The 25,807-nt window shown below is 36.1% G+C and overlaps 1 protein-coding gene across 22 annotated transcripts in view; it reads right to left on the bottom strand.

Annotated features, from left to right (window-relative positions):
- Positions 1–25,807, bottom strand: part of ROBO2 (roundabout guidance receptor 2) — a 473,555-nt gene that overhangs the window by 77,178 nt on the left and 370,570 nt on the right. For all 22 annotated transcript variants that reach the window (XR_010833100.1, XM_067001298.1, XM_067001316.1 and 19 more), the window contains 6 exons: positions 23,032–23,237; positions 19,333–19,414; positions 18,460–18,625; positions 16,585–16,751; positions 12,524–12,645; positions 4,700–4,931 (listed from right to left, as the gene is read on the bottom strand). Coding sequence is in view for 21 of the 22 variants with exons in the window: in XM_067001298.1 (XP_066857399.1) it covers positions 4,700–4,931; positions 12,524–12,645; positions 16,585–16,751; positions 18,460–18,625; positions 19,333–19,414; positions 23,032–23,237 (975 nt within the window). In the remaining variant the exon portion in view is untranslated. The remainder of the gene's footprint in view (positions 1–4,699; positions 4,932–12,523; positions 12,646–16,584; positions 16,752–18,459; positions 18,626–19,332; positions 19,415–23,031; positions 23,238–25,807) is intronic.

Here is a 25,807-nt window from a genome sequence, read left to right as displayed (position 1 = left end):
CATCATAGGTATGCCACAGCAAAGGCACATGTCCCTCCTTGGCCACTCTAAGATATTAAAACTTCTTCAGCCTCACTCTCTCCTCCCTTACTTTGAAGCAAGCACCGAAACTCCACTGCAGTGACAAGCTAAGTCACCAAAGTTGAGTGTGTCATATTACAGTATGTCCCTGGGAGGGAAATAAATAATAATAACATCTGCACTGACTTGGTCCTATGATCCATCTAGTCCATTTATCCTGGTCCGTTTACCCAGTCTTCAAAATAAACAAACAAACAAAAAAAACAACATAATAGAAAAAGGCCAGGAAAGTGTGACTAATAAAGTGAGCATATAATGATAGTTCTCCAGGACAATTTTTCAACTCCCTGTGTCCTGTTGCTCAGAGACTTTCTGTTCCATGGTGACATTTTATTTAATACCTCTTTACTGAATTTTTCTCCCATGAATTTGTCACCACCTTTAATACAAACTTAACATATTCAACATGAAATATGGAAGCTTGTGTTGAAGAATAACAGTAGACCTTTTATCAGAACCTAAAATATTTTCCAGTCTCCCCATCTCAACTTCAAATTTAAATAGTTCTCTAGTTTTAGGCACCTCATGTTGTGTGGCTCCTCAGCTCCAGTTCCCTAGTCTTGAGCTTTCCTATCCAGAGAAGACTCTTAACTGCTACATTCTGAGGGCACTCTAGTCTTATCTTTAATAGATGCTCCTGAATATGTGAACATTCTTGGACCATACTTCTCTGAAAAGCAGAAAAAGTCACTGGCATCTTTGTATTACTGTCTGGCAGGTTTAATACAACCAAATGCAGCCACAGATATCAAGAATACTAGACTTTCCTGAGTCGTTCCAGTTTTTCTTTTTTTTTCCTGTGGCCTCTTTGAGACTGGCTATGGTCCCACTTTGGATGGTTGTCAGTACTTGACCTGGCACAGGCTCAAGGAGCTGAGCTCAAATCCTTATCAGGTAACCCTGAAGTGCAGGAGTATCTTGTTGCAAGAATTATACAATTTAAAACTATGGTATCAGAGGTGGGGAGGAGGAACTATGCAATATTACATAAGAACAAATATTCTAGAGAAAAATGACGCATGACTCCTTTGAGGCTGCACATACACATTTTCAGATGCAGGTTCAGCTGTAAAGCAAATAGTGCTACTTAGAAACAGAGTTCTGGCAGGGAGAAATGGAGCTCTGTTGTGGACAATTTGACTCTTAGCTAGCTCAAGCAGAACATGGACAGGTGACCTTGGGCTACTCCTTGACATTGTGCAAAGCATAAAATTGGTGAAGTTAAAGTTGCATTGTGGATTTTATGGCAAGTGAAATAATTTGCCAAAGAGTAACAAACAAACAAACAAAAACTATTCAAAAAACATAAAGGTATTCAGCAACAACAAACCATGAATAAATGTGTGCACAATATTAATTAGAACATTTTACATGAAAATAATAAACATAAAAATAGCAAAACAACACTAACTCATTTATTTTTTTTTAATTACAGTGGAACATCTTGCTGATATGTATTTACTCTCATCTTTACAGAGGACATTCAGAAATATAATTTCTTATATACATATACCTAGGAAGACAGAAAGAGAGGGAGAGAGGGAGAGAGGGAGGGAGAGAGAGAGAGAGAGAGATGTAAAATGAATACCTTACTCTAACATGTAAAGAAAAGCACACTGTAATGATTAGTCTATGCATTTAAACTGCATGAATATTCTAGCTAACATTCTACCAGTGTGTGGTTTCTTTTTGTTTTTGGAGGATACATGCTAAGTTTGAAGCAAAATTAAAATCACAACTGATGAATGTGGCTGAAAGTATCACTTTAAGAGCTACACTAAGGCAAGCAGGAATTGATTGCTGTTGCAAGACAGCAACTGGTAAAAACTAAGGCGACCTCCATTACCAACTGTCGTATTTTTGTGGTGACAAACAATAGGCAGAACAAATACCACTCCACAAAGATATTCTAGAAGAGATTTAAAATAGCGAATATAAGCGAAAGAATTATCATCTGTCTTTAGAGCAAGGGTGAAAGAAGTGAAAATAAACAAATTCTATTTAGCTCTTTCTTTGTATGTGGAGGCACACATATGTATATAACACTTTTGCTTCCTCTTTCTATGATAATATCACTCTGTAAGCTGGCACCATGATATAAATTATGCCACTTGTCTGACACTGCTGCAGTTATTAAATAGACCACATTGAAAAATAACATTTGTAAAGCCATTTTCTCATTTCCCTTGCTGCTGGCTTGTGGAGAACACCTTGCCTGCTTCTTGACAGGTCAATTATTCCAGTGCTCAGCTTCTTCTTACAGATATGAAAGAACCCAAATCGCTGCTCATCTTTTCCAGACGCAGCCAAACAGAATTCTATTTGTTACTTTCACAAGGCCAAAGAGGTAGGAGATGAATGGATACTGAACTGTGACAAATGTCTGATCCAGAGGAAAAGCCTAACTGCAGCAAAATTGATTTTTAGAGGTAACAGAAGTAACATTGCATGTAAAATTTAATCCCGCAGAAAGCTGCCACTACCCCTTGGTTGTACTTTGCCTTTACCAGGGCTATTCATTTTGATCTTGCAAAAACCTTCCAACTCTTCCAAATTATTTTCTAAAAATAGTATAACTGACATTTTAAAAAAGTCAAGTCTAGAAAAGCTCATTTTCGAAATGGAATCACAAGCTACACAGCAAGTGTGACCCTTTAAATAGACTGCCATTCCTCTTTATTGGATGAGAAGCAAACCTCAGTCATTAAACATTTAGCTGATGCTATTTTTGAAATATATGAACACCAATATAATTAAAAAGATAATGGGGGGAGTTAAAGGCAATATCTGTAGAACTGCATTTACTGAATTTTTTAACTTTCTTATGGAACTACATAACTTTATCACCCAAGCAAGAGGAAGACTTATTTACAGGGGCTGACAATTGACTGGTCATAATACTATGTGTTACAGGCCACTTTTTTGAAAGAGACACTTGTAAATAGGTTCCTTGAAGGTTATATTAATCTGCAAGGCAAATCCTAGGTTGTGAATTATACATAACTATAGGAAAGAAAAATTCTAAAAATCTTCACTATGTGGAAAATGATTTCACACAATGAAAGTGGCATTTAAAGTAAGAAATTACTTGACATACTCTATGGGTGATGAGGTTTATACAAGAAAATTTAATTCTTCATTTATTTTATAGAAATAGAAATCTCTTTTTCAGTAGTTCTTAATTTACCTTTAGCAAGAGACTGTTAGATGAACTGAATAAACAACAAAAATCAAGTGAAAATGGACAAAAAGCACATCTGCTAGAGAGGGGGGAATCCTACACTTTAACTCTGGAAAAGCATTTTCATCTTTGTTTAAACTGCTGTAAAGCTATTCTTAACTGACCGGCTTAGGCTTTATAGCCTGAGCAAAGAAATGGAAACTAGGAGGTCTCACATTCTAAATCTGACTTGAACAATGCCTTCCTACATGCTGCAGGACACTGAATTTCCTCATCTATAAAGTAAGGGAAGCAACCAAGTTATCTTCTGGATTACTTAATTATTTGGCAATAATCATAACAAATTACAGAGAAAAGTGAGTAATAAGCGAGTCCTTTCTAGAATTAAAATGTACTTGGCAATCAGCATTAAATTAAACCTCAGGAGACTACTGTAAGTGATTAAGATGCACCTTCAATAGGATGGAAAGATTATACTCAAAACCCACAAAAACCATATAAGCATTTTAAAACTTCACTGGTATGAAGTATAGGTAAAGCATAGGTTTCTTTCCTGTGCTTTGAAAGGAATCAATGATACAAAGCAAGAAGATGAAGCCTCACTTTTACATCTTTCAGCTTCTATAGGAGAGCTGTTGATAGTGGCTCAGATTCTCCAGGCACAGGTTGCATTAGATAGATAGGTTTGTTGTAAACCAAGAGAATAGGATAAAAATGACATATCTTACCTCGTTCCCTTTATTTTTTAATTAAAAACAAACAAACAAACAAAAACAGTCCTGAAGTGCATATGTTTACACAAGGCTATATTATACTACATGCTATAGAAATGAATGCTTCTGCATTTCAGTGGTATAAAATGTTCACTATGTCTACACCCTGCATGTTTTACCTACACCTAAACAGTACTTAAGAAAACTCTCCAAATGACTAACAGGGCAGTTTCATGAACAGCTAGCAAAAATGGAGTGCATGCCCTTGAAACTGGAGATCCTTCAGACTAGCAAAACATCTTTCCTTCACTAGTCCCCATTTCCTAACCAAACTGTTGATCTACATTCAACAGTATTGCCCTTTCAGGAAGATGTGCTTACTCGCAAATGCTCATCTGCAAAAGTTTTAATTTATTAGTTTTATTTTCAAAGTGCAGACCAAAGTCTTTTATTGCAGCAATGCTGGTTTATAAAAGAACGGCTGCTGTGCACACTGTTTGGAAGACTCAAAGCTACTTGCACGTAACGCAAGAATGCACAGAAGCCAGAGGAATATAGGACTGGCCAAATGCTTTCTTCTGGAATATTTATAGGACAAACCTGAATAAGAGGTTGAATTCTAATGCCAACCCTATATTTAACAAATGGAAATCATGTGAAAGAAATACAGCTGAACAGAAGCATACATACAATACCTAAAATGATTTCTGACCATTTTACTAACCTTCCTCCGTGGTACGAGCAGACTTTGATTCACTGTCCATTCCTTGGAATTCATTGAAATAAGGGCGAACTTTAATTTCATAAGTGACCCCCTTTTTCAGGTTGACTAGAACAGCACTGCGCTCTGTTGGGACTTTGACCTCTAAATTCTGCCACACAGCTGGAGACGGTAGGCCAGATGTTTGGCGATACATTACTCGGTAGCCCTGAATAAACTGCGATTGGCGGTCAACCTAGACATGGCATTAAATAATGTGTCAATAAACATATTAAAGTAATCAAACCTTTTGGAAAAAACAACAACAACAAACACATTTGCCTAGAATACTTCTGTTGTCATGAAAAACAAAAAAAATAACAATTGTTTGCACTGCTGAATTTAAAAATTGAACTGCCTTCTTGTAAGTCACTCATTATTAATCATCTCTAAAGGAACATTTTTCTCACATTACTTGTTGTAGAACATTTCTTTCTATTTTACTATCTTCTTTTAAACATACCATGACAAATACCATCTAAAATCATAAAACAAGCTCTCACTTATGCAACAAATCATAAAAAGAAAACTTTGGCATAATGCTTACTGCATGTAAACCTATTAAGGACATCTTGGCTACTGATGTGCTAAAATATGAGAAGAAAAGAAAAACAAATTCTTTTCAGAAAAGGACAAGTCTTTGAAGATGCCCTATATGCTTTCAGTTTGTCCATTACTTGGCTTACAGCTCATCTTTTCATGAGATACTCCGGAAAGTAAAATAAACATAAGACAGATGCAGAGAAAACAACATCCAAGGACACGTGCTGTTCCTTGTGCTCACTGTCTAACCACTCTCTTTGCATCCTGAGGTTGTGATGTACTCAGTCCATCAGAAGGAGGTGGAATGTTGTTTTTGTTTTATGTCCTAATTGTTGCTAGGCGAACACAATTCAAGCTTGGGATCACACACAGAAGTTTAAAAATTCTAAGTTATCATAGCTATAAAATAGGACTTTTATTTGAAGGAAAAACTTAAAGTATGTTTTATCTGGGAGGGGTTGTATGCATTTTTTCTCTTAAAAAAAAAAAGACTTGAAACGACTTGAGTTATGATGATGTTTGCATGAATTTTTGTCTGAAAAAATGGTCAAAACAATATGATGGATAAAACCAAACCAAACCTATCTGCTTCTGTAGCTGACAAATAAACAGCCAAAGAAAAAACAACGCAAATATCGAGGCTATATGGCTAGCTGTTTGGTAAGTTTCTGTGTTATAGCTAAGACTCAACAAGTAAGATTCCATTTCTGTTCTTGACAGTTTGCTAGTTCAAGGGCATTTCAGAATTAAAGATACATTTGTTTGACTTCTCTTAAGAATAAATGAATTTAAGGCTGAAAACACAAAACAGGGTCTATTACGCTTTTCCTATAATCTTGTTATAGTTTATTGAGTCATTCAGAGGGGACCCAGATTCTTAAGAATTTAAAAAGCAGGGCAAGCAAGAAGAAAGCTTTATTTATGAGAGCAAAGCAGAAATGTCTTTCATCAAAACTGTCACTGTTAAAAACCTTGCAACATATGTTACAACATTAAGCTTGCATTTTATAAACTTCTCTACATTCACTTTAAGTGAATTTATGCACTGAAAGAGGGATATAACTCACAATAATAGCTTGTTAATACCGAAAGAATCAAGCTGTGTTTTTAGGAAGAACATTAAGCAGCTGTTTCCAGATGAAGGGAGTCTGTAAATCAGAGTAAATTGTTTTTATCCATGTTTGACTTTCATTAATTAAATGTTTTACAGACATAAAGACTTTATGAACCTCATGTTTACTAGAAAATTCAGTAAGAATATCAATTTCATATACTTTGGAGTACAGGTTCTCAACCTACATCACAATATAAGGCTACAATGTTTAATAATCAAACACTAAGTTTGATTCCTGCCCAACTTCTGTGTTAGAAGTTATGCTGACAGACAGCATAACTTTTTTTAGAACTTTCCATTTTGTGTTTGCTGCACTTTTAAGCTCTACTGACTGCTGTCTTGCAGAGAAGATCTGAAAATTTAGAATTACGCTGAACAGTAACTGTGTTGCAACAAAAAAAATGGTATGGAAACTGTTTTATATGATGTGGTACAAACAAAACCACACACCCTAACTTGCAAAAAACTGTACCCGTGGCCTGAAGCTCCATAAAGCTTTCTGTGGAAAAACAACTACCAGTGTCTGGTATTCTGGATTTGGGGCTACTTGACACTGACTCTGGTACGCCTATTGTACACTGTACTAATTTTGAGTCCATCACACTTTCATATCTACTTACACATAAGTAATATTCAAACTATTCATACATCTCTCTTTCCCCTAGGCTTTTAAGATTCTTACCAGAAAGGCTAAACAATACAAGCAATATGAAAACAGAATGCAGGAGTACAACAAGGCTGTCAATTACAGGCTTGCTATAAACTAGGTTGATTTGGGGCCCACACAAGTTTCACAGCGCTTTCAATTACAAGTTTGATTGCAACAGAGCTGAAGGATCTGTCAGGATTTCAGATTATTGACAGTAATTCAGTTGTTCGGGGTCTGGGAGGGTACTTCAGAAAGAAAATACAATGCATTTTTAATGTTTTCTATAAATATCCAGTCGTATTCAGTATCAGGAGAGGATACTAAGCTGTCTTTCATACCTACCTAAAGTTAATCTAAAAAAGCAGCATTTCTCCTATGGTAAGATTGTTGAGAAGCCACTCAGAGAGGCACCTCACTTCCTGAGTAAGGTGGATTTTTCTTTTTGTTTGGAGTTTTCTGATTAGTAAAAACTTATTTTTGGATAATTACACAGATTAACCAGAGATACATGTGAGGTATATATATTTAGTTGGAGGTATATACAGTTGTATTTCACATACACATACAGATATGCACACAAATTTATAAAAGTGTGCGTGTATCTGTACATACACACATATACATACATGTTCGCATGTGTAATGCTTACATAAGTGTACATATACATATATGTTTATCTACACATACACACAATCTTATCCATAATATAAAAGCTCGTGACTTCACCATTTCCTCAGTTATGTGGTAGTTACATGTCAGTCCAACAGCAGACCACTAAAAGCATGCTCAGCGTTAAAGAACTGTATTCAGTTGTGCTAAGCATCAGTTAATTCTGTAGGTTTGGTACACATTCACACCACATAGGTAGAGTTGCAGAAACACGCACTGTGATTTGATGAAAGAATGTAATAATGTCTATTTATTCTTCTTTCTCTCCTTTATTTATTTTTTTATTTCTTTTTATTTTTTGTAACTTTTTTTCTGCTGAGTACTGGGATCGCAGACTACTTCTAATCTTTCTAAACTTATCCAAATCTAGGATTTGCACAAGCCCTGGTGACATCTCCTCAAAAGAGCTGCAATAGTCGCTGATTTAAAAATACATTTTCTACCTCAGAAGACAGATGGCAGAAAATGCAAATGCTCCTTTAAAAGGTAGAAGGGAGCAGTTACTAGGTAGGTTCTGCTGACCCAATGCTCTAAGGCAACTTACAGGAATAATTGATCCCTCTCCCTCTCTTTTGATGAATACAGAGTGTGGGATGTATCTATAAAACTGATGACAGCTCATTCCTGCAGAGGTCGGAACTCTTTTCCCCTGCAAGTTCAAACCTGCACATATCACAACTGAACATGAGACCTGTTCAGTGACTATTAGATCACTCTGTTAGGCTATTTGATTGCTAAAAAATGGCAAAAAAAAAAGAAATCATAATGCAACTTATGCTGCAAATATAGGCAGCTTTCAGGCAAACCTGCTAGTCTGCACCCTAAAGACACTTTGCAATATGCTCTTAGGTATGTAGGTTTCTCCTCCAATATATCCCAAGAAAAACTGTGCTCCCACTGTGCTCCAATACCCATGGCAATTCTCCATCCAGGCATAACACCTGGCATACTGTGTTGAACTCACTAGTATGGATTGACTGTATTGGGTTTACATGGCAAGGTTTTGGTAGCCGGGGTCTGCAGGGGTGGCCTCTGTGAGCACAATCCAGGAGCTGCTCCATGTCAGGTAAGAGACAGCTCCAGCTGGCTCCAAAAGGATCTCTTGCCTTATCTCAACCCATGAGCTTTTTTTTTCCTTCATATTTTCTCCCTCTCTTCTGATGATGAGAGGAGGTGAGAGAGCAGCATGGTGGAGCTGTGATACCTACTGGGGTTAAACCACCACACAGTAATCTCTGGAAATTCAGACAGCACTAGCATGGATCTCCATACAGAAACAAGACGAAGGGTGATGATACACTGGAAGACTATCCAAAGAACCTGACTAAAATTTCCAGCAAAGCACATTCATTTAAAATCAATGTCAAATTGAAAGACAAAGGCACATACATTATCCTTCTGCCTGGTAGCCTCAAAATTCCTGGAAGGCATTGGGATTTCAAAGCAACAATTATTTTGCGACATTGAAGAACTGGATTTTATTCTTGATTACGCCACAGGGCTCCTCCATAATACTAGGAAATTTCTCACATTTGGTGACTAATTAAATTCTCAGTTTAATGCCCAGTGTGAGAAAACTGAGCAGAGCAGCGCTGAGTGCAGAGTGTTGAGGTTAGCTAAAAAAGTGCTTTGAGTACACAATATGCTGGGGCAATGCAAAAAGTATTTGACAGAAATAAAAATAAATCAGGCCAAAGATTTAAAATTAGGCCTTTGGTAACAGTGGGCATATCTGACATGCAGTAAATATCTCTGCACCTCACCTTTCTATGTGTAAGGTTAGGATAATGACACATTTTTATCATTGTGATGATAAATTCGGTATTATATATGAAACACCCATATATTGCAGTTGAAAGCATGACAGATAAGCATGTGAGACAAACTAATAATTTTTTATTCAATGCCAGTTTTCAGTGGTATGAATTTAATAAGACCTGGCAGCACATATTGAATAAAGAAGATAAAAAGAAATGTTGAATAGCTCCATGAAGAATAGATACTGTATGTGACCAGATAATTACAGCTGTACTTTAATACTTATGCACATGAGAGGTAAATTTATGCAACAGTGACAATCTAACTTCTGACACTCCTTTTTAACACTGACTTTGTAAACCTGACCTTCTTTTAAAATAGACAAAATGTGTGCATATGTATATGCATTTTATTTCAAAATATTTTAAAACTGCAACACAGAAGCAGAGAACTATTTCTGAAATTTTAAACTCAAATAATAAATAAAAAAAATGTAACACCAAAAAAAAAAAAATCTCAGAAAGAAGAGAGAAATTGGCGTTAATTTGCTGGGAGTCAGGACAGCAGAAACTCAGTAATAAAGGAAGTTCCTCGGCATTCACTCTCTGAATTGCAGAAGGTCAGCAAAAAGAGTCTTATGACTCTCATGGTACTTCTGTCCTTCTGTATGTTAGCTACACTATCTAATAATTTTATATTAATAGTGTGGACCTTATTCTTTGGACAGAGTGGCTGTTTTCTTATGGTTAATTAGCTGGTTTTGTTCTGGTTGCTGGAAAGTTTCTAATTAGCTGTTCCAGAGATTTTTTTTTTTTTTGGTGTTTTTCTTCCCTTCACTTTCTAAACATCTCTACAGAGACCTGTACACTTGGCAGGTGGCACAGGGTCACTGCTTTAAGGAATCTTTCCAATAAGCTGATACCCATAACATTCATAACGATTTACCTTTAACTTACTGTGTTTTCTTTACTCATTAGTAGTTCGGTAGGGGCATCAAGAGACTTTTCACAGCATTCATTATAATATAACGAAAGAGGTTACAGTGCATAAAACTGAATTCTGTTTATAAACAGTGGCAAGCCTATGAAACTTTGTTTCTGACAGCTCTAACACCCAAGAAAGTACTTGAAAGAGCACCACACAGATGCGATCCAGGTTTACATTTACTGGCTGCTAATGTTCAAAGTTTCTTAACTACTGACCCATCTGCTTGGGCAAAAAAGGTTTGCTACAAAGGCACCTGAACATGAAAGTCGGTCTGGTCTGGAGTTATTTAGCTGAAACAGACAACATTTTAGAAAGGCAAGCTGAGTGTTGACATCATCAATGACAAGAGGCAGTCTACAGATTTTCTAAATAATCTTCTAAGGAAGACAAAATTTATTTATTTATTCTAATCTGGCCCCCTTACCATTGAAATCTGTCAGAACAAGGATGGTGCATAAGCCCAGATAAATATGACTGAGTTGTGCAAAAACAACAGTAATCCCTATAATACGCAATCTATTGCCACACTTATTTCCTATTGTATAATCCCCTGTACACATTAACCCCTAAGCAATATTACATGCAGAAGAAAAGCTCTGAGTACCATGAATATCTCTTGCAGAATTCATTCTACCTAATACAATTGTTTCAGTGATGCGCAGTGCAATACTATTTATCTCTCTCTTCCACCCATGACTCTACTTCCTCTGGGGCAGATGTCCCAAGAGCAAAGCACTCATTTGTGGTGTGGGATGCCCTAGGCACAACCTCCTTCTATGGTAACAAATCATTTCCTTCAAGCCTCTGGAAGAGAAACATAGCGTTTTGAAAGCCAAATACTATATCTTAACTTCTTAGAAGTTCTACCCAGTAGTTTAGCCCCTCAAATAGAAACGTTAAGTACTGCCAAAAAGATTCTGGTCTTCTATAATGAAAGAATATCCACTGACTTGTGGCAAGGCATATGCTAGAATACCAGACAGTACCAGTGGATCAGGCATCAGCATTACATGCTGCTGACTTTTCTACAAATGCCCTGTAGGAAGCTGTTTTTGCATTTTAGGGTTACCAAATAATAGGATGTTGTCAGAGGTTCTATGCTTTGAAGTGGAGAGTGCTTTTTATGCAACAATTTAATGTTGACATATAACTTTATTTTTGATATGCACAGTAATGAATACACAGATCAATTACCCTTTAGATTATGGTGTTAAGCTGCCCTGGTTCCAGTTAGGACAGAGTTAATTTTCCTCATAGTAGCTGGTAGGATGCTATGTTTTGGATTAGGATGAGAAGAGCGCTGATGACATGCTGATGTTTTAATTGTTGCAGAGCAGTGCTTACACCAGGCCAAGGACTTTTCAGCTTCTCGCTCTGTCCTGCCAGCGAGCAGGCTAGGGGTGCAGCAGGAGCTGGGAGGGGACAGACCCAGGACAGCTGACCCAAACTGGCCAAAGGGGTATTCCATACCATCTGACGTCATGCTAAACAATATATAGGGGTGGCTGGCCAGGGTGGGGGGCGGCTGCTCGGGGATAGGCTGGGCATCGGTCAGCGGGTGGTGAGCAATTGCATTGTGCATCACTTGTTTCTTACACATTATTATTATTAATACTATTATCATTATCACTATTATTATTATTGTTATTATTATATTCCTGTCTTAATAAACTGTCTTTATCTCAACTCACCGGCTTCACTTTCCCGTTTCTCTCCCCCATCCCAGAGAGGGAGGGGGGAGGGTGAGCAAACGGCTGTGTGGGGTTTAGCTGCCAGCCGGGTTAAACCACAACATAAGCATATCCATTTTTTATAGTATTTTTCTAGCCAGAAACCTAGCTCCCTTTAAGATGAACACTAAAGGCTTTCAATGTCCCTGACCTGAAGGAGAAAACAAAAAGACCATATCGTTAACACATCTATGCCTGTATGATGTTAGTCTAGCAGAGCACTCACGCTAGAGTAAAGATGAGTTTTTCAGGGTAGTGGGAAAAAAAAAAAAAAAAGCACTGTAAGGACAAATAGGCAAAATTAAAGTAACGTAAGGTAGTTATAACAGAAGCCTTACTGTCCAGGTGACTTGAATTGTTGTGGGTGTCAGCACAACAGGGTTATGTAGTCGTACAATGACATCTCCCAGTTCTTTCTGAACTTGCCTGTGATCCACACCTTGTGCTGGTGGGCTGATATCTGCCAGGCCAAGAACACACATGAAAGTGTTATTTTAATGAGAGAACATATATGGCATTTATTAGAATGACTGAATAGCTTAATGACCTGACTTAAACACCCTCATATAGTATGTATCTTTAAAACAATACAATGCTAAGGTTTAAACACGGACTCCAAAACGTATCAAGTAAATGCTACACATCAAGTAGCCGCTTAGGTAATCATGAAATAAAAAGACACTTAAATGACTTGATGGCAGTTTTCTCGGATTTGCTAAGTGATGAGAGAGATGCAATATTCACTACTTCTAAAATGTTCAGATAACAGTAATGTTGCACAGATGTCTGCAACCAAACTGGTTAGTGTAATTGAAGAAAATTAACAGTTTGTTTTTTTTTCCTTAGAGCATACATGACTAAGTCATTATATGTTTCCAAAGTTTCACTAAACTTCCCCTCCCCGTATACTATGCACACAAGAAAGCGAATACTAAAAATAGTATTTTCTTCTGCAAAATGAATTTTCCCTTTACAAATAATAGATAATGAAATTTAGTGCAAATATGAGTAAAATAATTAAAAAGCCAAACTGATATTGATCTTATAAAAGGCATAAAAAAAAATAAATCTTTTCAAGATTATGCCAAAGACTCCTTCAAAGTGGGAGGAAAATTACTTCTTCTTCTAGTCAAAACAAGAAGGAATTTGATCACTTAGTACAAGGCCACGGAAAACCATGATTCCATCTCCAAGCACCACATTTGGCCCCCGTGCCTAGTTTTTAAAGACCGCATTTAAGTTAGTGCATTGTGATAATATGAAGGAAGCTGTACTACCTTTCCTAAATAGGAGCAGCAAATATAAAGTATGTGTCAGAAAGGGGAGGAGGAGATGTGCAATGTGAATTTATTCAGCATGTCTTTTTATTGATAGTTCCTAGAAATCACCATTTTCCGTTGTATTGCACCAAAAGAAGAATGTTGAGCTACAGCTATCACTTACAATACAATACCGTAACATGTGCCTTGCCTCTTCCTTAGACAGAAATGAAGGTGCTTTCTAGAAGCTAGTGAAGTTTCAGATACATTTAATGGATCCTTCAAAGATCTTAAAATTATGTTCTTGGTCAACAGTTACAGATGACCTTAGTAACTATGTCAATTTTCTATTTGTAGATAGACATGCCTGTTAGATATAGGTATACTGATTATTTATGCTTCAAATTGTCTGTAATTTTTCCAGAAAAGGCAGATTTGAAACACGTGCACAGTTCATATTCAAAAAGACCTGATCATGGCTAGGCCTGCATAGGCATCTGTGAATTCTGCTTAGTTTTCTCATGAGATTCATTAGCCAAAATCACTTTGCCTCTTTTTGGATCAACCTCACATACATATGAAGAAAAAACAAACAAAATAATTCAAATATTTTCTCAGAGTAATTACTGACTTCTCTATCCTTACATGATACAAGTAATTTAAAGTAAGCCTTTTGAAAGTGACTGATGGTCTACTTGTAGTCCACTAGTAAAAATATCCATAAACTCCTATTAGTTGTATTTGCTATGCATAATACCAGAAAATCAAATGCTTATATTAAAGCTGCCACAGGCATCTGTTGAAAATTAATATTATATAGAATTGTTATGTTTGTTTTTTTTTTTCTTCCTCAATGGCCACTGTGAACAGGCTTTCTACTGTGTGTCAGCTTCCTCTGTCAGCCTGAATTGAATTCAGGCATAATTAGAAATCACATCAAATCATTATGTTAATTTTCAATTGATTTTATGATTTAATTCTATTAAACTGGAGGTTACCAAAGAAGCTATAAATCCTGTACATGGTTCAGTGTGCTTGACTGCTAAACAGGTTCTGGAAATGGAAGCTGCAACACATGCTGTAGATAATTAAAAGACATGTTTTTACTGAAATTAAATTGCTTGTCAGTATGTCAGATAAAAGTCTACACTTGACACTCAAATGCCAAACAAAGTTGTTTTTTTAACTAGGTGATAAGTTATGCAGACTAAAGGCTGGTGCAATGAAAAGTGTGAGTCACCTCATCATAACGGGAGAGTAAGAAAGAAGAAAACTTGTGATACTCCATGGATAGTCATGCCATAGAATCCCTCCCAACTCACTCCTTCAGCTTCTCAGAAAGCAGCTCTCTTTTCCTTTTACAGCAATTATTATTATTTAAAGGATGTAACTAATAAGGACAGATTTATTCAGGAATAGACTAGATGAGAGAGGCTGGATGTGCTGGCTATGTGATAAAGAAATACCACCCTACTCGTTTATTTTTTTCCACCTAGGACCAACAAAGGACACAATTCCAAGTACACATGCTGGAGGCTGACACAGGATTCACAGGCTCTCCACACACACTTTTCTAACTTCCATAAACAGGGAAAGATCATCTCATTGTAAATTAACTGTGAGAGGAGCTATTACTTTGGACTTGAAAAAATTATGATTTCAAAAAATGATTAATTCCTGTACTCTAACCTGCTTAATGCAGAACTACACTCTTGAATGAAGTATTCAAGCAATATGTTGTTGAAGCCAAAAAAACCCATGCTGTGAAGAGAAATTTGTTCATGGCAGTTACACTTGGTTAGAGCTGGCTGTAATGTGAACAGAATTTATAGTCATCAAACCCTCTGCACACATGCAATGGAGGATCACAGCTATCAATTATATCATCACCCAACAAATAAGGGATTTCCCTTCAGCCTTCTCTTTTGGTTTATTACACAGTGAATTATGAATTTAAAGAATTCAGAAATGTAGATTTATAAACGGAAGATCTATACTTTTCTCTGAATAACTTTAAAGTATTTTTATCATGCAGATCCCTTAATTTACATGAATCAGCTGCACAAATGTTGGACCAGATTAATCGATACACTATAGATATTTTGTGCAATTCTTGTGATTAAAACTAATGTTAAACATGATGTCTGCCTGTCTGTTTTAAGCACTTGTTATGATAGTATATCTCTACTTGATGACGGAGAAGAACTAAAGACAGAGGATATAACAGAAGAGAACATGTTATTCATAGCACATCAGAAAAGGGAGGGATGCCTAGTTCACTTGGCTTTTAATGGAAACGGTGCATCAAGGAGCACACCAGCTCTCTGTGACCTACAAACTTGTTCTGGTTTCAGCTGGGACAGAATTAATTTTCTTCCTAGTAACTGGCATGGTGCTGTGTTTTGATTTTAGGATGAGAATAACGCTGATAACACGCTGGTGGTTTAGTTGTTGCAGAGCAGTGCTTACACCAACTCAAGGACTTTTCAGCTTCTCTTGCTATCTTGATAGCAAGAAGGCTGGGGGTGCACAAAAAGCTGGGAGAGGACAGAACCAAGACATCTGACCCAAACCGGCCAAAAGGACATCCCATACCATATGGCACCATGCTGTACAATAAATAGAATTGGCCAGGTAGGTTGGGGAGGTCACTGCTCAGTGACTGGCTGGGCATCAGTCAGTGGGCAGTGAGCAATTGCATTTTGCATCACTTGTTCTGTGTATCCTTTCATTATTATTACGCTTTCCTCTTCTGTCCTATTATGCACATTTGTCCTATTATTTCTGTCCTATTATGCTATTATGTCTTTATCTCAACCTAAGTGTTTTTACTTTTTTTTTTTCCCCCCAAAAAAAATTCTCTTCCCTATCCCACTCTGGGGTGAGGAGAGTGAGTGAAATTATGTGTGGAGATTAGCTGCTTGCCCAGTTAAACCACAACAAAACTAAAAATGTACCAAGGCACTTAGGAGTTAACCTATCTCTCCTGAGCTCAAGACTGATACAGTAATCATTGGACTGTATTGGTTAAGCTGGATTCCTGATTCCGAGTGCTAACACAAAATTTCCAAATCTACTGGTCAACTCTCAGTTCCCTTCTATTTTAGCTCAAGCATATAAGCCTTAATAATTGCTATTACCTTGTGTTCGGACAGGATCTGACATTGGGCTGGGATCACTCAGACCTTGTGAATTGATAGCTCTCACCATAAACAGGTAGATTGTATTGGGGCGCAGTCCTCTCACGGTGTAGAGAGTGGTCTTCACATGGTTAGCCACTGTTTGCCAGCTATTGCTCACAGACTGACTGCAATGAGAAAGCAGTTGAAGATTATAGAGTAATGCAAGAGAGAAAAAAAAAAGGAAGTGAAAAAAGGACTACTTTGTAAACCTATATCAAGTCTACAGAAAAAAAGTAGTAAGAGCAAGGTAAAAATAAAAAGATTTTGTAGTTCCGGTTAACTCATCAAGGCAAGTTAAAAAAATAACAGAGCTTTCAAAGGTACTTCTTTCAACAGAAGCAAAAGGTTTTCCTATCTGTCTAACAGATGTTTGCAAAAGGAAAGTGTGGAATGCAGTAAATTAGAATGATAAACAGACCACTCGAACATAAACCTTGGAAAAGAAAAACCTATTACAAGAATAAATTTCTATATTGTGAAGTAAAATACGTCAATAGTTGCCATTAGAAGAGAAATATTCTCCTTGAACTAAATTCATACCTAAAGTTAACAAAAAATGTTCTGAAAATATCCTTGTAAATGAAGGAAATTATATGAACACTTTTTCTGTTGTTATATTTTCAATTGAACAGTATTATAATTAGATTATAATCCACTGTGTGAAGAGATTTCAAACATGATTGTTAAAACAGCTTTTAATAAAAATGCCTGGCTTCTGTTAATGTTATTTATGGGATGCCATTAAAGCTTATCTAGGGTGAAATATTACAAAAGTTTAAAGACAGTTTGATTCTATTGTGCTTTCTTGTATAGTATTGATAAAAAAATCTTTAAGTATGTTAAAGGAAAAAGAAAATGGGAAGCTGCTAGTTTCATGTTGTTTCTATTGTTTCATTCATGTAATGTAAAAGGATAGCACAAGTTCTAAAACAGAATCAGTGATCTGCATGTACCGTAATGATGCTCTTTGCATATTAACATACACAGAAGCATTATCACTGTAACTTTTAAAATATGCAATCATATTATTTTGACAAATTCTTGCTTGAATTTTAATTAAAAGATAAATGATACTATTTGTTATTTGCTGAAGATCTTGATTCAGAAAAACATGTAAGAATGTGCCCATTAAGAGTATATTCTTGTTATGCATATGAGAGGTACAGCCAATGCTTAAACAAACTAGCTGAATTGGGGCCTGGAAGTTCCTTCCTACCACACATTAAGTGCTGCTGTGTGGAACAGAGCAGCTGGATCCTCTTCAGCCTTAGGCTGCAGGATGAAATCATAAATTATCAACTACTAACGTAGTTTTGTTCCATCTAAAACAGTTAAGCATAGAAATTTAAAGTGCTTTAACTATTTAATATGTGCTGCTTTAACAAGAACAGGAATTCAAGTACACAGAGAGGTTTAAAGATTGTCTGCTCATTTTCAGTTTATTTGCACTCCGACAGTTGAGGTAACGCTACTGGCCCAAGTGGTTTCAACTGCAGCATTCCCATGGTGGACTCTCACTTGAAATCAGGACTAAGGGAATAGTAAAAAAATAACGAGTGGACATTGTCTTTTTACATGTCTGTTGACCTGAGGAAAAAGACAGATGGTTCTCTACTTAATCACTTTAAAAAAATGTGATAAATTAAAAAACAAAAACAAAAAACACCTTATAGAATAAGAATCAATGCCTGCCATAGGAGTTAAGTCTTTTAATAAACTTTTGATAATACATGTACAGTCCAAAAGAACACCACAATACCAGCAGAACAGCTGGTGCTAGGGTTTAAGCAAAATTATAAAGGAAAGAGACTAAAAGTAGAATAATTCACATACCTAAAAGCCTCAATGATATATGAACTAGCTGGTAGGCTTCCAGGGGTCCCTGGTTGCCAGGACAGAGTGACACTGTTCTTAGTAACATCAGTGACCTGAGGTTTGGATGGTGGCCCAGGGAGGTCGTTTATATCATAATTTTTACTGACTGTTGCTCCACCCGACTCTGTAAGGGGTAAATGCAAAACATTTACTTTTTATCCTCTATTGTATAAATCTGATCAAAGTAGAAGATTAGAAGGAAAAACATGCCAAATACCTGCAAAATCAGCATAACCAATATTCTTAATTTGCAAAGAACTAAGTCAATAATTGCATTATCAGATATATTTTTGGATGAAGAACTATCATACTTCTGGTACACACTAAAAGGACAGAAAAGCCACAAAACTCAAGAGGTTTTATATATATATATATATATAAAGAGTAAAAAAACCAACCAACCAACCAACCAACCAACCAAAACATATTTGCTAAAATTTACATAAAATACCAAAACGTCAGCTACTAGAAAGACTGTGAATGTTCCTATATCCAGATCAATTCCGGTGCTCACAGGGTGCACTCTGTGTAGGCATTAGTTTTCTTGCTCAAGCCAATCACAGGGTGAATCCAGAGTTTACTAATGCGCCTGTTTAGAAGAACTATAACATACCAGTGTCACTGGAAACAAATTATTGCAATGTCAATGGGTGTTCAGAGATAATCACAATGAAATCTAAGGCGTGTGAAGAAAGCCAGCCTTCCTACTTAAAACCTTCTCCATCTCAAACCCAGAATTTCTAGAATAGAGTATTTGACTCAGATTGCTCTGACCATAGTCTATGCTTTCATTTTGTGACATCTGAAAAATGGCCCCTGGACATGTCTTACCTGTTACCTCCAGCACAGCACTCCATGATGTCTCCCCACTTGAACTTGTAGCAACGCAAGTGTAAGTTCCAGTATCAGACAGCTAGACATAAAGAACATTTAAGGGCAGTTTTAGCTTTTTGGAATCAGATAACAGAGTTTACTCAAATTTTCTTTTTCTAAGTGTTTTTTGGTAAGAATGACTTAGCCAACATTTTACATCAGGCTAGAGGGCACTAGACATTTTCAAATAATCATTTAATGGTGGCTTAATTTTAGAGAACTAAAGTATGGTAGCACGAGACTCTGGATTTGTACAAAATTATTGTGATTCCTTTGTCAGTTCATATACTCCAAATTTATTTTGGGAACAGCTTTTAAATTATATTGTCAATATTAATCTCGTTGTTCTACTGAAAAATTTGCCAAGTATTTTGCTATTCCTTACTAAGATTTAAAATAAAGATTTCTGTGACAAGAATTAGAGAAAAAAACAGAGACGGATGGAAGACCGTGACTTTACGAAGCACAGAATATACAGAAGAGCTGTCCTACCACTATGTATAAAGCATGGTAATCTCGAGATAAAAGCAGAAAAGGGAGAATGCTGACTCTAGTGATAAAGAAGAAGAATTATATTCACCACCAGATGACTTGACGGAAGTAGGACAGCATCCAAGAAGCTTTATTGGACTTTAAGGAATTGTAATGGGTGGTCTGCTAAATGCAGATTGGAACTACGACAAACGTGCTTATACCCAACCCTTCGAAAAGAATGTAAAGGCAAATAATAGTGATGCTCTTCAGATTACTTGTTGATATGTAATTTAATTGATCTTTAACTTTGTCAAGTTAGAATTCTGTTGGTATTTTCTTCTGATAGACTGGGTTTGCAGTGTACCATTCTTAGGGGCAGGAAGCAACTGGGTAATGCCGATTTAATTATCTACATGATCATAACTTGTATTTTAGGGGATGCTTTTGCCATGAAAAACAAGGAATAATTTAACCCCTCTGACAATGGCTCATGGACCCCAAATATAGAGGCACTGCAAACAAAATAAGACTCTTGTAAAGAGAGCTTTTCCAAAGGAGAGAGGCTTGCAGCATTCTGAAGCACTGTATTTTATCTTGCTTCTTCCAAGCTTTTATTAAATCTATAATTTTTCATTATGTGATGATGGAGAATATTTCTCAATGCTGTGGTTCTTAACTTCATTTGTGTACCACTATGACAGATGGTGTATGGCAAACCCAATGAAGTATGTGGTATACACAACAGAGTAACTTGCAGAAGGCAAACTAGACATATAAAGCAAGCCGGAGATATGCTGCCTCTGCAAGTTATGGTAAATTATCTAACTTCCAGACTGTGGATGGATTAGACACAGACATAGTGTATTGATAATTCAATTATTTATACTTTTTTATGTTATGAGGGAGAAAAAAAAACAACAGGGAAGGTCAATGGAAAATCATTGCTATTCTGTATAGTAACAGTTTTCTTATGCAGATGGCTACATCTGGCAGGGTACACTTCTACAAAGCAGAAGGAAGATTTCCTCCACTGTTGACCTGTCTAAAAGGGTACTACTGAGTGAGTGACATATTGTGTGTTTTCAGTTGTCTTCCATGGCAACCTGGAAGACTGGATCATCAGAAAAATCTCTATGTTCATCTTTATGTCTGTGGCCCATGGGTCACTGTGGTTGCTGCAGACTCCTGAATAATGTGATTTACACACAGAAAGAGAGATTAATTACACAGCAGAAGAGGATGGTCTCAAAGGCTTAAATAGTAGTGGCTCACCTTTACCCATATCTTGATATCTTTTATGATTGCAATAATGATTATTAATTGTAAGGGGAAAAGAAGGCTGAGGACTAGGACATGGGGGTGATACTCATTTCTTTTGAACATGGGTGTATAAGTATACTTGGGCATATTTTGTGGGACTTTATTTATTCATTCATTCATTTATTTATTTATTATTATTTTGCTTAGGAAGTGTTGTCAGTTCCTGCTGGGGTAGGTCTGAGAGAAAAGTTAAAACACGTCAGAATTAATACATTAAATTTCAACCTACAAGAGAAAATTGTTTTTTTAAGGTGATGTGTAGTTTTTGCTGGTAAGTCTGACTTGAGGAGTAAACATTACTGAAATCAAGGGGTTTATAAGAAATGTCCTTCTGAGCCTTTAAGGAAAACCAGTTACTAGTGAATTAGCCACTTAAGGATCAATAAAAGCTTCATGTCTTTCAAAACCACACTCTCTACTAATATTATTTTCCACTCCCCTTGCAAGCATTTTTTTTGCTTCATTTACAGACCTTGTGCATCTACCAGCAAGATGAATGTGCTGGCACAATTCAGAGCCTATTTTGATGTTTGCATAGCTGCATGCACACAAGTATCCCAGGAGCTTCTGCCTCATGGATGTTCCACAGCAGCCCATCATCGATGCCTCAAAGTTTGTTTGAAATCACTACACTTCCACCTTTAATTGCTGCTTTCTAATACTACTGGGGAATCTTGAGTATTCAAGTGCACTCCTTAATCCAGCTATACAGGAAAAATGCATTAACCTTCATGGCCTAAACCTGCCTTCAGCCCAGGAAGGAAGGATAAATTGTTTACTCAAGGAAAGGTAGCATAAATTTTTTAATAAATGCCATTGTGTTCCAAAGAAATTAGCAATCCATCTACAATCACTGATGAGATGGTACCAAAAAAAACAAAACTGCTGTTTATATCTTGCCCCCAGTAGCTATGTTTCTTGACATTTATTTTTTTTTGGATGAAAAAGCTTTGTGCAGAGATTACTGCTGATTAAATTAAAGGACTGCTGAAATAGTCTGTAAATTCTTAACAAATAATTACATTTACCTTACTATTTTTCTATACACATACTTGCTCAAATACACAAAAACAAATATGCATTTTTATCTAAAGGTAAAAAAATAATAAAAACACAAAGATTAGTGATAGAGCATTTACCAACAAAGTCTGGCACTATACTATCTGGAATATTGCAAAATTTCTTTGTACCTTTAAGATATCGTATTATATCTTATGTGTTAAAATGCAAATATTATGATAGACTTTTCATTTTGAACAGAAATCCCTCTGAATATAACTGCATGTATGTTACAGTATAAGTTGTCTGCTCTCATCCGCAGCCTTATGAAACATCTGCAGCGAGCGTAACATTGGAATAAATCAGCCCAGCTCAAGACTGCCAAGACTCACTGATGGAAAAAAAGCACGGGCAAACCCCTGATGAAATCCAGAATCCCTTGCTAGTACAATAACTCCTTAGAAAATAATGGCCAGGTGTTGAAAATGAACTGCTCTATGTTTTAACAGAGTCAACAGACCAATGGCTTCATCTTAAACCTGACTGAAAAGATAACCAGGGCTCTTACATGTCTATCCACCTGCAACTCATGTTTTATTGCGACTTACACAAGATTTTTAACATCACTTCTATTTTAAGGGATTTTTAATAGTGGAATCAGATGTTAGTTTGGCCCCTCTTTTTTCCCTTCACTACCATAATGTCAAAGAATGAAACAGGATTTGGACCTGGTGATAGTTTCACAGCAGATGAGACAACTAAGTTCATTTTGAACACAGCAGACAGCAAGATAGTAGAGCTGCTTGAGGCTCACACTACCAGCTCCATATTACTTGTAGTAGTTGCTTTGTTATCGCCACTCACCCGCAGAGTTTTAATCTGAAGTGTCCCCTGATCCTGTATGGATGTTCGAGGGTCTCTGCCCAGGAAGGTGAAGCCTTCTTTCAACCAGCTGATAACGGGAAGCGGGTCACCAGTAGCCTTGCACTTCAGCAGAGCTGTCCCATCCACTGCCAGCGTCTGATTGACAGGCCCCTGGAGGATGATGGGTGGAGGTCTATCTGTCAAGACTAAACAGCAACGCACGTATTAGCATTCATGACTTTGACAATAGTGCACTGCAGTCAGTCCATTGCTTGACACTACCAATTTTAACAGACTGGTTTATGTTAGCCTCAAAATGGCTACAAACATTATTTTTTCAAAACTTAAAGATACACCTTACTGATTGACTGGTATATTTAAAAAGCATTTTTGTGAGACTTTTATTTTGCCACTGCGAGATAACGCCTATATATATATAAACTTCTGTTAGCAAAGATCATCAGACTCATTTGATGGAGAGAAGATGAAAATTAAGACCTTGACTCAGAAAGGAACTGAGTTATATTTCTTATTTCTTCCAATTTAGGACTTAAAGTTAGCACTTTAGCACTTAAATGTCTTAAAAAAGCACGTGTTAAAAAATGTCACATCAAAATCTGCTTAATTGCTTACCTGATTTAAGGCATAAAAGAGAAAATCTGTTAAAGTTCAAAGTGAAGCACCATAGCCATTCTAGCATGGGCACAAACCATATTCCCCATTCTTGCTCAATTTGCAAGTATTCCTCAGCAAAAATATCAAACAAGATTACAAAATATTTAGTGCAATCTAAAAACTGTCTAGTAGAGAAAAGTTCAAACAAGCTATTTAACAACTTACTTATCAAATCATCTCATACATTGTAAAGCAATGAACTCTGCTATTTTTTTTCCCTAATAACTTACATTTGCATGCTTGAAATGCTTCATAAAGGATTCTGTAACCAGTGAGCGAGTGCATGGCTGCATGTAAGCCTCATTCCCTGACCAGTGGGATATCTTGAAGATGAGGTATAATGCTCATACTCATTTTTCTTGAAAGAACAATTTTTCATAAATAATTCTGCTTTTGAACCTATTCTCAGAGCCATCTGTTAGGCAGAAAAATATAACTCTTTGTTCCTAAATAATGCGTTTATATAAAATGAATGAGGAATATTTGAATTAAAAAAGGCTATAACTCCTTCATGAAATCAATATAACAGAATCACGAATTCATTTTTATGTATTTGCCTGCCACGCTACTGTTGTTTTTAATCTTTGAACAACCTAACAATTCTACATATGACATTAAATATTGTAATAGACAGGATTAGCTTCTTAGACGGCGTAAAAATTAGACTGCTTCCACTGATGTCGACTGAGTTTTAATCTTTTATTCCATCTGAGAATCTGGGTCATTATATTTCATACACAATACCTGACTCTGAAAATAGCCTATTCTGAAGCAATATGTTTCTGTTGTATTTGAGCTGTTTAAGATGCAAGCCTATGGAACCTTCAACAGTTCCAAAGCACGTTCATTATGCTATTTAATAAACAAAAATATTAGGGATATGTTGGCAGTTCACTTTATACTTAAAATAACTGTTTCTGAAATTGTTGCAAAAAAAAAAAAAGCTAACTACTTTAATTTTGTTAACAAAATATTCAAAGGATAGAATCATTAGTAACACCTTGGAGGGTGAGTTTATCACATTTATTGAAACTGAAACTGAAAATAGAACACCAATACAGATTTTTTATTAATGAAAGAACTTGAAAGCTATTTTGGAAATTCTCAGATATCACCAGCTAAATTCAGAGATAGGACACAATTTACTATATTAAAAAAAAAGTAACACATTTTCACCTTGATGTAAGATTTTTGATCTTATTAAGGTTCTTTATGACTACATAGTTCAGCCACTTGGTGAAACAAAATTGATCTCAGCTTATGCTGAGACTCATGTTGCAGCTATGCTAGTAGTATATTTAAATGAAAATTCAGTTGTGTGCATTTTCATTTAGATTCAATGTAGAACAGCAACTCCCAGTTTTCTAGCTATCAAAAAAAAAAAAGGAAAAAAAAACTACTTAGTTTGCTAACTATTCCATTGTAGTTATTTCCTGCAGCTAATTGCCTGTCATATGTATAACAATGTAGGTATTTTTAAAATCTAATGCATTACAGATATTGTTCTTTGGCATGTAATTAGGTTCTTTTTACAGCCCAAATGAGGAGCTCATAATCCTTTAAATAGCTTTGATCAATAATGTAATTGAAAGTCTCCTGGCCAGAAGGAATCTTCATTTTCAAGGGTGTTATGGGTGAAAGACCACTACAGGTTTCCATGACACTAAGGCTAAAGGTTAAATGAACACTTAGGGTTTCCACTGATCTGTGAACAACTATATTGTCTTCACAACTCGGACTTGTAAATCTTCTCTCAAATGTGCGTATATGTGCTTTTATTCCTACTACATAGGTCTCATCTATAGTAAGGATACAAAACTCAGTTAGAGGTTTAAAAACATAGTATGATAAGCATTCTGAGGAATAATGCAATAACATAAAAATGTCCACAGAAAGATAGAGGTGTTTGTTAGTTTCTTTTACGCCACTTATTATTATTATTTTTTTGTTACACATTGTTCTCTCCTAGCATGAAAATTCTATATATATTTCACAGAATACTTCATATGACTAAATTATATTTGCACAGAAAAAGAGAAGATAATTTCAAAATTAACCTCACTCAAAAAAAAATCAATCAATCGATCAAACAAACAAACAA

Source organism: Anser cygnoides, chromosome 1, assembly GCF_040182565.1.
Source record: "Anser cygnoides isolate HZ-2024a breed goose chromosome 1, Taihu_goose_T2T_genome, whole genome shotgun sequence".
In the NCBI taxonomy this organism is placed as follows: Eukaryota; Metazoa; Chordata; class Aves; order Anseriformes; family Anatidae; genus Anser; species Anser cygnoides.
Note: the sequence above shows the minus strand (reverse complement) of the source record. Positions and strands in the feature narration are given on the sequence as shown.